Below are 12,686 nucleotides of genomic sequence, written 5' to 3'. Positions count from 1 at the left end.
ACATTTTATGGATGTTTGATGCCTCTGCCCCGGCCTCTGGCAGGGGTCCAGCCCCCGGCAGCGTGGTGGGAGCAGGTTTGCTGGGATCCAGCCAGTGGGAGCAGGTTTTTTTCCGCACAGGGCACGGAGCGGGAACCTTCTCCGCGGGTTCATCTGTGCTGGCGCCAGCCATCCTCCGCGGGGACGGACGGGACGGGAGCTGCCGATGGAAAAAGAAAGAGGCAAAACCCCGCCGCCCCCCACCAAAATCCCATCCTTGGCATCTTTTTATCACCAAACCGAGTCCGGACGATGCCAAGGCAGGAGCACGAGATAACATTCCCCCGACATCAGGGTGTCCCATGGTCCAACGGCGCTTGTGCTGCTGAAAACCCTCCCTGCCCGACGCCGGAGGCTCTTGACCGAATGCAGAGAAATCGGTTTATTGGCTCCTGCACACGCTGTGCTGCTCCTCTGCGTCCTGCCCTCTGCGCCCGGCAAAGCCCCGCAGCCCGGCTGCTCCCCGCCAGGGTGCCAGCCCCGGCCGTCCCGTCCCACTCGGTGCATTTTAAGGGGCTGGCAAAAGCAAAAAAAAAAAAAAAAAGGCAAAAATAGGCGCCGAGGTGGGAGATAACCCGTTATCGTCAGTGCTCACGGGGTGGGATCGCTGCCGGGCAGTGGCCGCCGGCGTCGCCATGCTGCTGCGGGCGCATCCTGCCCTTCCCGGCAGGCGAAGGCGGCAGCGCCGGTGCTGACCCCGTCCTCCCCTCTCTCCTGCGGGCAGGATTCGGTCCCGGCTCTGCAGGCGGCATCAGGCCTTCCAGTCCCTGCGGGGGGAGCGGTGGGGCGAGGGTCCCCCCCAGCCGGGCACCACCTGCAAAAGAGCGTGCCCTCAGCATGGCGGGCGGCCCCAGCCCAGACCCCCACCAGTGCTGAGTTGGGGGGGGGCACAGTGACTTCGAATGGTGTCAGTGCGGGTGGAGAAGCCCCAGGGCTCGCAGGCGCAGCCCAACCCTCCCAAAAACCTTTGGATTATACCCAAACCCCCGCCCAGCTCCCAGAGCCCGCAGGCTGGCACTGGGGGTTTCCCAGCCAGGCTCCGCACCCCAACCCCGCTCCCCGACTCGGTGCCGCTTAATACTAATTTTTCCACGCAAAAAAATAGGTAAACGGCAATTCCCGGCGGCACTGTGGATGGCTGGTGAGGGACTCACCCGTACCCAGCCCCCGTCCCCAAAAAGGCAGCGTCGCACCCACCCGGGCGTCCTCCGCCTCCACCAGCAGCTCCTGCTCCGACTCCTGCAGCTCCTCGGCCGGGTCGTAGCTGTACATGGGCAGCAGCCGGTGCCGCAGGCGGTCAAACCTGGCAGGGGGAGGGCGGCTGAGCGGTCACCGGTCCCAGGCGCCCCCCCTCCAAACCCCACATCCCCCCGCCACGCTCACCTCCGCTTCTTCTGGATGTACATCACCTGCGAGGAGAGCAGGGGAAGGCGTCAACGAGGGGGTTTCGGATGGTGTTTGGCCCCCCGACCTCCCCACCCAACCACTCACCGCGGCCAGGAGGGCGCCGAGGAGGGTGAGGAGGAGGAAGGGTCCCAGGACGTAGCCCACCAGCGAGTCGCCCGCCGCCCCCGGCGCCGTGGGGGCCGTGGCGTTGCTCATGGCCCAGCGCCGGCTCCTCTCTGCATGGGGACGCGAGTGTCCGGCCCCGCCGGACGGGGACGTCTGCGAACCCACAACCCCCCCTGGGAATAATCCAACTTCCCGGTAATGACCCACCATCCCGGTAATAACCTACCACCCCAGGAATAACCCAACTAGCCAGGAATAACCTACCACCCTGCGAATAACCCGCGAATAACCCACCGACCCGGGAATACTCCCCCATCCTGGTAATAACCCAACTACCCGGGAATAACCCACTGACCAGGGAATACTCGAACTACCCGGTAAGAACCCACCGCCCCACAAATAACCCAACTACCCGGGAATAACACACCATCCTGGGAATAACCCACCGCCCTGGGAATAACCCAACTACCTGGGAATACTCAAATTACCCAGTAAGATCCAAATATCCCCACAAATATCCCAACTACATGGGAATAACCCACCAACCCGGTAGTAAGCCATTGCCCCAGGAATAACCCACCGCCCCAGGAATAATCCACTGACCAGGGAATAACCCACCGGCCAGGGAACACTCAAACCACCCAGTAAGAAGCCACCGCCCCACACATCCCGGGAATAACCCACCAGCCCAGGAATACTCAAACTACCTGGTGAGAACCCCCCGCCCTGGGAATAACCCAACTGCCTGGGAATAACACAACATCGTCCCGGGAATAACCCACCGCCCCAGGAACAACCCAACAACCCCAGGAACAACCCAACTACCTGGGAATAACCCAGCTACTCGGTAACGACCCACCACCCTTGTAATAACCCACCACCCCGGTAACAGAACCCACGGCCCCGGGAATAATTCCCCCAGGAATAACCACCCCGGCCCCCGGTACCGACCCCCGGGGCCGGGCAGGAACGGCGGGGGGAGCCCCCATCCCCGCAGCCCGGCCGGGACGCTGCTCCTCGGGACACGGGCATCCCCGCACCGCCCGGGGAGCCCCACTCGGGGCCGCGGGCGGCCGGTTCGGGTTGGGGGGGATCATCCCGCACACATTCCCCCCCCCACCCCCCGGAAATTTGGGTTCGGGGGGACTCCGCCTCCGCGAGCAGCAGGACCGGGGGGAACCGGCGGCGCCCCCGCACCAGGCTCTGTCCCCCCGCTGCATCCCCCGCCCCGTGCCCCATTTCTCCTCCCCCCCCGCAAACACCCCCATTGACCCCCTCTCGGCGCCCCCGCCCCGCGCATCCCCGCGCGCGGCCCCGCCCCGCCCCACCTGCGCGCGCCGCGCAGCGCCCGCACCCGGAACCCGCGCGGCGGCGCGTGACGGGCGGGGCGGGGCTTCGGGGGGAGGGTCTTCGCGGGGGCGGGGCTTGGGGGCGGTGGCGGCGCGGGGCCGGCAGGGGGCAGCAGAGACCGGGCGGGGGGGGGGGGGGAGGTCGGGAGGAGGACGGGGAAAATGGGGGGGGAGAGAAAAAAGGGGAAGGGAAAGGGGAAAGAAAAATGGGAAAATGAAAAATAGGGGAAGGGGAAAAGGAAAAAAACGTGAAAAACAGGTAAAGAGAAAGGAAAGGACGCGGGGGGGGGCACAGGGAGGGGTGGAGGGAGGGGGTGGATGGACAGACAGCGGGATGGAGGGAGGGATGGGGGGACAGAGGGGCACAGCCAGACAGGGGGTGCACAACGGGATGTGGCTGGGCGAAGGGACAGAGGGAGGGAGGGACGGGTGGGTGGATGGACGGACAATGGATGGAGGGATGGATGGATGGACGGATGGACGGATGGACAGATGGACAAACGGATGGACGGATGGACAGGCGGACAGATGAACAGATGGATGGATGGATGGGCAGATGGATGGGTGCACAGGGTGGGTTGGTGTGTCCTTGCACCATTAATTGGGTGGATGGATGGATGGATGGATGGATGGATGGATGGATGGTCGGACAGAGGGACGGACGGACGGATGGACAGAGGGATGGGTGGACAGAGGGTGAGACACCAGACCCGTGGGGTCCAAGGTCCCTGCGGGTGCAGGCACAGAGTCTGGCCGGGCAAGGCCACCCGTGGGGGGGGCTGCCGTGGGTCCCCTCCCTGGCTCATGCTGCAGCTGATCCCCCTGGGGACCCAGACCCACAGGGACCCGGGAGCCCGGGCAGGGGCTGTCACGGCGGTGCCACCCACGTTGGAGCCCGGGGTGGTGGCAGTGGCCCAGCGCTGATCCCGGCCTCGGGGCTAATCCGCTTTGCCCGCGCAGGGACCAGATGGCCCCGCTAAGTGGGTCAGGCAGGAGTGGGGGACACTGGGGAGCAAGGAGCCCCATTTTGCTTCCTGGTACCTAAAAAAATTAATAATCAAGTGAAATGAGGTAGAAGAGGGGAGCCTGTAGGTGGCAGAGCTGGGGACACACAGTCCCCAGTGCCCAGGCTGGTAGCGGGACGGGGCTCGGTGCCACCATGGAGCATCTTGTGCTGGTGGGGTGGCAGCGGTGGGGAAAAGCAGCTCCTGCTCTGCAGCCCCCGGGATGAACCTGCCCAGCAAGAGGCCAACCAGCAGCACAGCCGGGGTCTCCTCCTGCCCTCACCCCCTGCCAGCCCACGCCAGGCGATTTTCGCCTCCTGGTCCCTGTGCCAGCCCAGGGCCGGGGCTCAGGGACGCTGCTGATGCAGCAGGGCCGTGGGGACGCAGGAGCAGAGGTGCCCTCAGCCAGGCACGGTGTGGAGCAGGGGATGCCGGAGCTCCTCACAGAGGATGGCAAGGGATCAGGGGGTGCTTGTCCCCATGCAAGGGGTACTCCGCAGCCCACCAGCCATGCTGAGAGCACCTGACGCTGCTGTCCCCACTGTTCCATTGTCCCCAGTGGTCCCACTGGCCCTGGCAGCCCTGCTGTCCCCAGCATCCTCACTGACCCTGCTGTCCCCAGTGGCCTCACGTGTCCCATTGTCCCTGCAGACCCTCCCTGGCCCATACCCCCTTCCCAAACCACAAACCCATTCCCACATGGAGCCGGGGAGCATCCCCTCCATCCCAGTGTCCGTCTTACCATGGGATCCGGGGCTTTGGGAGCAACGGGGGAGGCAGATCCTGGGGGTCAGCGTCAGTGACAGGGGTCTGGGGGAGCCCCGCAGCCTGAGCAGGGCATCACCCCTGTGCGAGCAGCAGCAGCTCCTCCTGGCAGCCCATCCTTATCCTTTCCTTCATGCCCAAAGGGGCCAGGATCCGGCCAGCACCAATGGGGGAAACACACAGTGGCGCTGGACCCCCCAGAGTCCCCCCATTGCTGGGGCAGGAGCCGGCCAAGGCGGCAGGAGCACATCCACGCCGCGTGGCTTCCCTCGCTGCTGCTGCCCATCCTCTCCCAGCCTGGCGCTGCCGTGCTGCGGCTAAAAATAAATCCAGCAATTTCTAGGAAAGTTCCTTGGAGAGAGCGAGAGAGCGAGCGGGAGCGTGCTGGGTCCCAGGGGAAGCAGCGGGCCCTGGGAGCAGACCAGGGGGGTCACCGAGCCCCCCTGCGTGGCTGGAGGCAGCCCTCGGCACTTGCAGCATCCCCCAAATCCCAGGTGAATTCTTTTCCCCATTCACCGTTGCCCAGAGCATCTGGATGGGGAGACAGGAGCGGAGGCCGGGGCAGGGCAAGGGCTGCTCATCCCTAGGGAAATCTCTTACTGCCAGGGAGGGGGAAGAATGCCGGGGGGCTGACGGCAGCATCATCACCAGTCCCAGGACATGGCACCTTTGTGACCAGGGTGGGAGGGGGGTCAGACAGGGGGGCAAATTTTTGGCAGGCAACGAGAGCTGGAATAGCGATAAGGGGTATTGCTGCTCCAAACCCGCCTGTGACAGACATCGGCCCCCTCCTCGCTGCTGCTCGGCCCCCAGCAGATAATTGGGGACAGCTTTGCTGAGCCACTAAGCTCCCATTTAAGCAGCTAAGCGCGAGTAGCTGGATTTCCAGCCAGCGCATCCCTCCGGCTGCTCACCCGGCCAGGAATACCGAGAGCCGGGGGGAAGCACTGACGCCCGCCCGTGCTGGGGCACAACCTGCTCCGGTTCTGCCTCGCAGCACCCAAACACGTTCACTCTACCGTGAGCAGAGATTTTCACCCTCGGCTCGGCACCGTGACCGTGAGGATGCTGTGCACGAGCCGGCGCGTCTCCCCTCATTGCAGTAACGCGGTGCAGGAGGAGCCCGGTTGCATTCGCATCCCAAAGGGAATTTCCAAAGCAGGGTGGGGGTGAGAGATGGATCTCCAAACCAGGACATATTCGCTTTGCAGATAAATGTGAGAGCTCCCGCGGCTGGATTTACGGCCCTGCTGCTGTGCCATCGGGCTGCACGTCAGTGGACGTTGCCCAGAATTTAATTTCACATCCCCAAAGAAGGAGAAACCCCCACCCCGGCCGAGCCAGGGCCAGAGCAGAGCCCTGCGGGTCAGGCGAAGTCAGTTCACTCTTCCTGAGCCCCAAGGCAAATCTGCTGCACCGCAGCATCAGCAGAGCCCAGCCCCTGAGCTGGGGAGAAACGGGGGTGTTTGGGGTAAGGGACAGTCCCGAGGGGCCGCACTGGGCACCCGTGGGGACAGGAGCTGCCCCCGGCACACGCAGATCCCCCCGCAGCCAGGCACGGCCCATGGCAGAAGGACCACGCTCGCTGGAGTGTGTGGAGGTTGAGGAAGGGGCTGAGCAGCCCCGTCCCACCAGCAGTGAGGATGGGGGACCCGCCGAAGGCTCTGCCGTGACCAGTCCTGTCCGATCCCCGAGTGCGCCCTGGCACCGGTCCTGCATCCCCCACAATGGCCTCTGAGCATCTCCCACCGCTCGCCTTTCCCAGGTGGTCAGGGAAGGCACCAAGGAAGGTTTGGGATACCCTGAGCCGGACCATGGGTTTTGGGAAAGTGGTCAGACTTCACCGGGCCATGCTTTAGTAGAGCATTTGTGCACGCACACACGTTTGAAGCGCAAGCACAGCGGGTATTTGTAAGAACGGGGTCTGAAGGAGCTCACGTTATTTTTCCTTGACCTACGCTGGCATCTCCAAAGACATTTGTCGCCGTTTCCAGCCCTCGCTGCTCCTGTCACCAGGGCAGCAGCCACCCGCAGCCACCCGCAACGCGCTCTGCTGAGGGGTGTCACCACCAGCTCACGGTGGGTGCCGGTGGCACCCAGCCTCTCCCACACCAGGGGCTATTTCCACCTGAAGGTCCCTCGGTGAGGACTTTGTGAAATAATTGTGAGCATCTTCAGAGCCAGGATGGCTTCTGCTCGACGAGGCTCTTGGTCAGGACCAGAAACATCTGCAGGAGGCTATGCCATGCCTTAAAATTCACCCCGGGTGAATTGCCGGGTGCTCTCCCCACTCAAACAAGCCCATCTCAACATCAGGCTGGTGGTGACATCCCTCTGAATTTTCCTTTCCAGACTGTGAATGTACCTCAAGCCGCTTCAGGGAGGGCTTTCTCCTCTGGTGACGCTTTATTGCCCAGTCCCCAAGTTCAGGTAACAGCGCCGGGAAGAAGAGAGACCACGCAGCAAGCAGAGCCCTGTGTGAAATACTGGCGTGTTTATTGGTTGGCACTAGATTACAGCCTACACTCTTGTCAAACTTGCACCCATTAATTTGGTTTTTTTTTAAATCTTTTAAAGACAGAGATGACCTCCCTCCTCCCGCACACCTCAAACCGAGGAACCACGTTGAGAAAGGAACCAGGCTGCCGTACATCAGCACAGCCGCACACCGACCCAACATCTGGCTCAAAAACACCCCCCGGACTCATCGCAGAAGAGGGACGGGGGCGTTGTAATGACACCAGAGCTGAGCGTGGAGCGGACAGGGAGCCCTCCGGTCTTTTTGGGGAACACTACGGTTGAAAAGATCCAAATTATGTAGGTATATGCTATAGCTGCCAGCCTAGACTAAGCAGGAACAGGAGAGCACCTGCATTATTCACAGGTCGAGCCAAGATCTGACCTTCAACGGAAACCAAACGTTGTTTTCTACTAATGCATCTGACTTTAAACAAATGTGTCGTAAGTAAGAACAAGTCCAAGTCAGTAAGAAAGAGAAAAAGCATCAGCCGAAATGCTAGATTTCCAAAGTGCCCTTGCAGTTGTAAAGTGGTTTTGCAAACCGTTTCAACTTAATGTATCATAAAAACCCCCACGTTAACTTTACCAGAAGATTAGAAACACAAAGCACTGGAGTGAGGAACAGAATTCTGCAGCCAGAAAAATAAACCAAAAGATTATGGGAATTACAAGTCCAAAACCACCTAGAACTCACGGAGAATTGAGTATTTAACTTACGGTTCACTGAAAAATCACCAAAAGCCTTAGGCTTCTTTCAATTCTAATAAATTAGCCAGTTTGTTCTCTACACCAGTTTTTCCTCCTCCAAACTCTGACATTTCCATGCAAAAGCTGGGCAGCAGCAGCACAAGAGACATCCCAACCGACACCAGCAGGTCGCACAGGAGCAGGGAACCCCGGGAGATCACTCACCGCGCTCCGCTGCCATCGTCCTCCCCGGGCCTGGACACTCAATCGACTCTGAAAAGTATCTGCAAGGTTTAAAGAAAACCCCATTTTCCTTAGGGACTGCTCACGGCGGTGCTGCCAAGGAGGAGGGGTCGGTGCAGGTCGGTCCTGGCTGGGTATCAAAGTCTTCTCCTTGGTTGCGAGGGTGAGTTCGAACGTACCAGCTCAGACAGGACCAGAAGAGACGGCCAAAGCCCCGCGGCTCCGATCTTGGAGGTATCTCGGTGCGATAAGGAATGGAAAAGCCTAAGGCAGATGTGTTCATACCCACGGACACGCAGCTGGTGCCGATGGCGGGGCGATGCGCCCTGGTTCTGCATCCCATCACCAGGCACACGCTCTGCCGGGCTCCAGGATCCTGCTCTCCGGCTCGGGGCGGGCTGTGGGGGGGGAAAGCTGCCAGCGGGTCTCAGGTACAGAGAGTTCATGAAAAGACTGACCAGAAAATGCAAAGTGATCATTCCAGATCTTCTGATTTAATAAATAGAAAATAGGACATAACAGGACATTCAGCAAACACTCTTGGACCTCCCAAGATTAAGGTGAGGCAATTCTAGAGCCAATTTCTCAAGTATAACTTCAAAATGCTCACTTTCCCACAAAAAAAAAAAAAAAGAAAAAAAAACAGAAAAAAAAACCCCTATCAACTAGCACCAAAAAGAGATTTTATAAATCTCCTAAATACGTCTTCAATCCAGTTAAGTGTTCTTTGTCACCCATCTACACCTCTCTCAATTATGTACAGAACTCATGACACTATACCCAGTAAAACACTACACGTATCTACACACCACCTTCCACCACTGACGCCGAGAGTCCTCTCTAGCCATATTAAATTCATTCTAACACGGAGAAAAGTGAGGAACATACACATATATCTGTATGTTACAGCCTCTAACGCCGAGACAGGGTGAGAGCAGACCAGGAGGAAGGTCACCTGCATCCCCGGGCTGTGCTGTAGCCACTAGATGATGCTGTCTTATTAAGCAGGGAGAAGAGAGCCAGGAGGGAAAACCCAGTCATTTAAAAGCAGGACTAGAGCAGGCGAGGAATTAACACAAAGTTATTGAGTATCTTTATAAGGTAAGAGCTCTTCATGCCAACGAGCGTCTGCAACAACTTCATTTCTTGGTGCAAGTTCAGCTAAAGAGACCAACAGATTTCGATCCTCTCCCAAGAACTGGCACCAACCGATGCTTCTACTCCAGGAAAGTTAAATATTCAAACCTATCTTTCATAAACTCCCAAATCACCCCCGTTTCCTTGCACAGGTACAACCATTGCATCCGGCTGTCTGAAAAGCACAAACATATCCATTAGGGATAAAACTAGGTTTCTGAGAACGAGCAAGAAAATCTGAAGTTGACAGAACTGGGAGAGGGAAACATTCGCTCTGTGCAGCTCCAACTATTTGGCTCTTTTGGAGCAACCAGCACGTTGCAAAATGGTGAACGCATTTTCTGCATGGAAAAGCTGAGGCAGAGGCCCAAAGCCCGGGCGAGATCTGGGAAGGGAACTGAGGATTCCTGACATTCCCTACCCACATTTTTAGCCACTGAATACTTTGTGCCTGCACAAGGGAAAAAGCAACACTAGCAGATTCCGATCCCTTTTAATTTTTCAGTTTATAGAGTTTGCTTTAAGGCACATTCAAGACCAGGCTGAATTAAACTGCCTTCTTGCTCCAGAGAAATCTGGGCCGTGCACACAACCTCCGTCTGCCGAGGAAAAAAGCTGATGTGAATGCTTAAATCGCAGCTCCCTTCCAGCCCCCAAAGCAGAGCTCTTACCTTCCTCCCCGGCAGCGAGCCCCGAGACCACCAGCGGAGGAGATGCAGCAGGCTGGGTGGGTGGGTGCAGGAGCTCCAGAGCACAACCCCCCCCCAGGGTCGGGGCTCTGCTCCGTCCCCACCAGCACCACGCAGCGTTTTTATTTCGCAGCAGCCATTAGAGCACACACCTGCCTTGCGAAGCTGGAACCAAAGCAACCTAAGAAGGAGCCACATCCCCAGAATGTTAAGGAAAAGGAAACAAATCCCAGCGGATGCATTTTTAAAAGCCACAGAGAGACACAGCAGGTGCATTCACCTGTCTGTGCACCTTCCTCCGGCAAAGCGAGGCGAGAGATGTTATCTGAGGAGAGCCCTGGCCGGGCGCCCTTCACCTGTACATCTAATAGTTTCTTGTAGTGTAACATACACAGAACTCAGTTAAATCACAGCAGGTTTACTATCAAGAACCAACAGCCACTCCCAGGCATTTCTTCCATCTTACTGTACTGAACATGAGCAAGGGATGGGGGGAAGAAATAGCCAGATTTTAACAAGCCAGATATACTTTCCCCATCCGATCCACGCAGCAGCTTAAAAAAACTCATTATGAAATGCCCCCCTGTTAAAGCCTATGTTTTTATCCCCTTCTATTTTAATTACAATTACTGGCTAATAAGAGTTTTTCAGTAATACCGGTCTACGACGTCAGTTGTGTTTAACAGCATTAAACACAAACGAGCGAGCTGACCGCCAGCCACTTCCAAATTATCTTTTTGCTAAAGGTGATGCAACTGCCCCACTTATTGAACAGCCTCACTCCAACACCCTCTTTTTGACAGATGCACCTCAAGATATTTCAGCTGTAAAACCACTCAGAGACTACATGCCTTGTTCCGAGAGTCCAAAATCATGCACAAGGAATATTTACCCCATCCAGCGCCCACAGCACAGCGGCCGGTGAGAGACCTGCCATCACGTCCTGCACCCTCCCAGCTGCCACTGCCTCCGAAAGAGTCCTAAAGAGTTTTGACAGTTCAAAGTCCGACGCATTTTCAATTAGAAAAAAACCCGTCATTTTTAGTTTGCTAAACTCAAAGGAATGTTTTGCCAAATGATACACCTGGTGAGGCAAATGCCAAACCCGGAGAGGGAAACGCCGAGCACTGGTACTTCTAAGAAGTCACCGCGGTTGCGAGCAAGGGTTTGCCGAGCTCTGCCAGAGCAGCTCTGGCCAACCCTAAAAGAACACAAAACAGCTCGGCCAGTGCTGGTAAGAAGGAAAAACACTGTGCAAAGATAAAGGAGGCACAAACCTCCCCTGGCTTGGTAACAACACCGAGTTTCTCTATCACCAGTAAACTACTGTCTAGAATTAAACAATCCATCTCTGTGAAGGAACCAAAAGACATCTTTGTGAAGCAACCGAAAGTACTCTTAACAGCACTGAATGCCCAGATTTCAGGGAGAACAGGAAAAAAACCTCTTCTTTCACTCTTCTCTAGGCATCTCCCAGGAACAGGCGTCACCTCCCCGGCCCGACAGTGTCCCATCACACCCTCTCATAGCCAGGCACCAACACCAGCACGCACAGCTGCGCGGCACAGCTATTACACACTGCGGGAAAGCGTCACTGAATAGAAAACGATATGTATTACTTTAACTGAAAAAAGGTTCTTCCTTTTGAAACGTGCCTTTTGAAAAGCCTCAGCATGGGCAAAGTCAAATTTGAAACACAAAACACCATCTTAGAGTAACCACTTCAAGCCAAAGGTGCCACTTGTTTTCTACCACACACGACTTCTAAGCTGACATGATCCAATGCATCAAAACCCCCCTTCCACCATACCAAAACCTTATTTGAGAGAGACTTCCTAGAGCTCGATACGTTCGATTTCAGCTCCACTAAGTTTAATTACACCTGGCACTCCCCTGCAGAGGGATGGCCACCTGCCTCTTGAGCTTTACGCATCAGTTAAGATCCTCAGAAAGGTACGGGATCTGACAAACCCTGCCGGAAGAATCAAGCAGCAGTAGCTGGAGACACTGGTACCCCGGGGTGTCTTCCTTTTCCTCCTCCTCCCATGCCAGGGCCAACAAACACCAGTATACCCACTACCCGGCCATCAGCTCAAACCACCAACTAACACTTTCCTGCCACAGCCGTAATCCAAGCTGGCCTGTCAAACGTTTCCAGTGACGGAGATCCAGACTTTTAAGTATTTTGAGGTTTAAAAGATGATCACACTAAGCGTGTCTAAGTGCTGGATGCACTGCTTTTCTCCCATTAGGGTCTCAAATACGTTTTAAAACTCCAGATGGCAGGATGCAACTCCGCTCTACGAGGATTTCTAGTTTTGACAATACCAGAGGAAGTGAATCAATGCTGAAGAGTGGGAACTGCTCAGAGAACCTCCCTGCGCTGAGCAGCAGGTTTCCCTCTTCCTCTTACTTCATCGCTCAACTTGTGACCCTGAGGTGACCCTTAGGTGCATAGAGAAATCCAGTGTTCAAGTGTTTCAAGGGCCAACAATTTTACCCCTCTTCCTCGCTGCAGGCAGACTTGCTTCTTGATCTATCAAGAGTGATGTGTCCTTGTATATACCATGAATTCACGTATGAAAAGCAGCAAGGGAAAACGTAACCTTATCAGCGAAATTACTCTACCCCTAAGAAGTTGCAGAGGACACTGGAAGTTTGTCATGAGACCCCTGGGCTCAGAGGTGTGCCAAAAGGTAATTAATGGTAGCTCCTCTGAGTTGGAGGCTGTGTATCATCAA

General features: G+C 56.8%; 1 protein-coding gene across 5 annotated transcripts; it reads right to left on the bottom strand.

The window, feature by feature from the left end:
• Position 1: 1 nt before the first annotated feature.
• SMIM29 (small integral membrane protein 29) lies at positions 2-2,916 on the bottom strand. 5 transcript variants are annotated; one of them, XM_054181610.1, is made up of 5 exons: positions 2,880-2,916; positions 1,531-1,661; positions 1,423-1,448; positions 1,237-1,342; positions 2-853 (listed from the first exon to the last, which is right to left on the bottom strand). In XM_054181610.1, the coding sequence occupies exons 2-5, from the start codon at positions 1,639-1,641 to the stop codon at positions 791-793; spliced, it is 306 nt and encodes a 101-aa protein (XP_054037585.1). In that variant the 5' UTR covers positions 1,642-1,661; positions 2,880-2,916; the 3' UTR covers positions 2-790. The 5 variants fall into 5 exon arrangements, with proteins under 5 accessions (XP_054037585.1, XP_054037584.1, XP_054037583.1 ...); XM_054181609.1 differs by having other exon boundaries at positions 1,531-1,704; positions 2,880-2,897; XM_054181608.1 differs by having other exon boundaries at positions 1,531-1,724; positions 2,880-2,896.
• Between the last annotated feature and the right edge of the window lie 9,770 nt (positions 2,917-12,686).

This window comes from Rissa tridactyla, chromosome 21, assembly GCF_028500815.1.
Source record: "Rissa tridactyla isolate bRisTri1 chromosome 21, bRisTri1.patW.cur.20221130, whole genome shotgun sequence".
Lineage (NCBI taxonomy): Eukaryota > Metazoa > Chordata > Aves > Charadriiformes > Laridae > Rissa > Rissa tridactyla.
Note: the sequence above shows the minus strand (reverse complement) of the source record. Positions and strands in the feature narration are given on the sequence as shown.

Coding starts and splice junctions, on each gene's coding strand:
- SMIM29 (XM_054181606.1), bottom strand. CDS start 2,583: ATGCCCGTGTCCCGAGGAGCAGCGTCCCGGCCGGGCTGCGGGGATGGG. Junction 1,449..1,530: donor TCGGCGCCCTCCTGGCCGCG/GTGAGTGGTTGG, acceptor CTCTCCTCGCAG/GTGATGTACATCCAGAAGAA. Junction 1,343..1,422: donor TACATCCAGAAGAAGCGGAG/GTGAGCGTGGCG, acceptor TCCCCCTGCCAG/GTTTGACCGCCTGCGGCACC.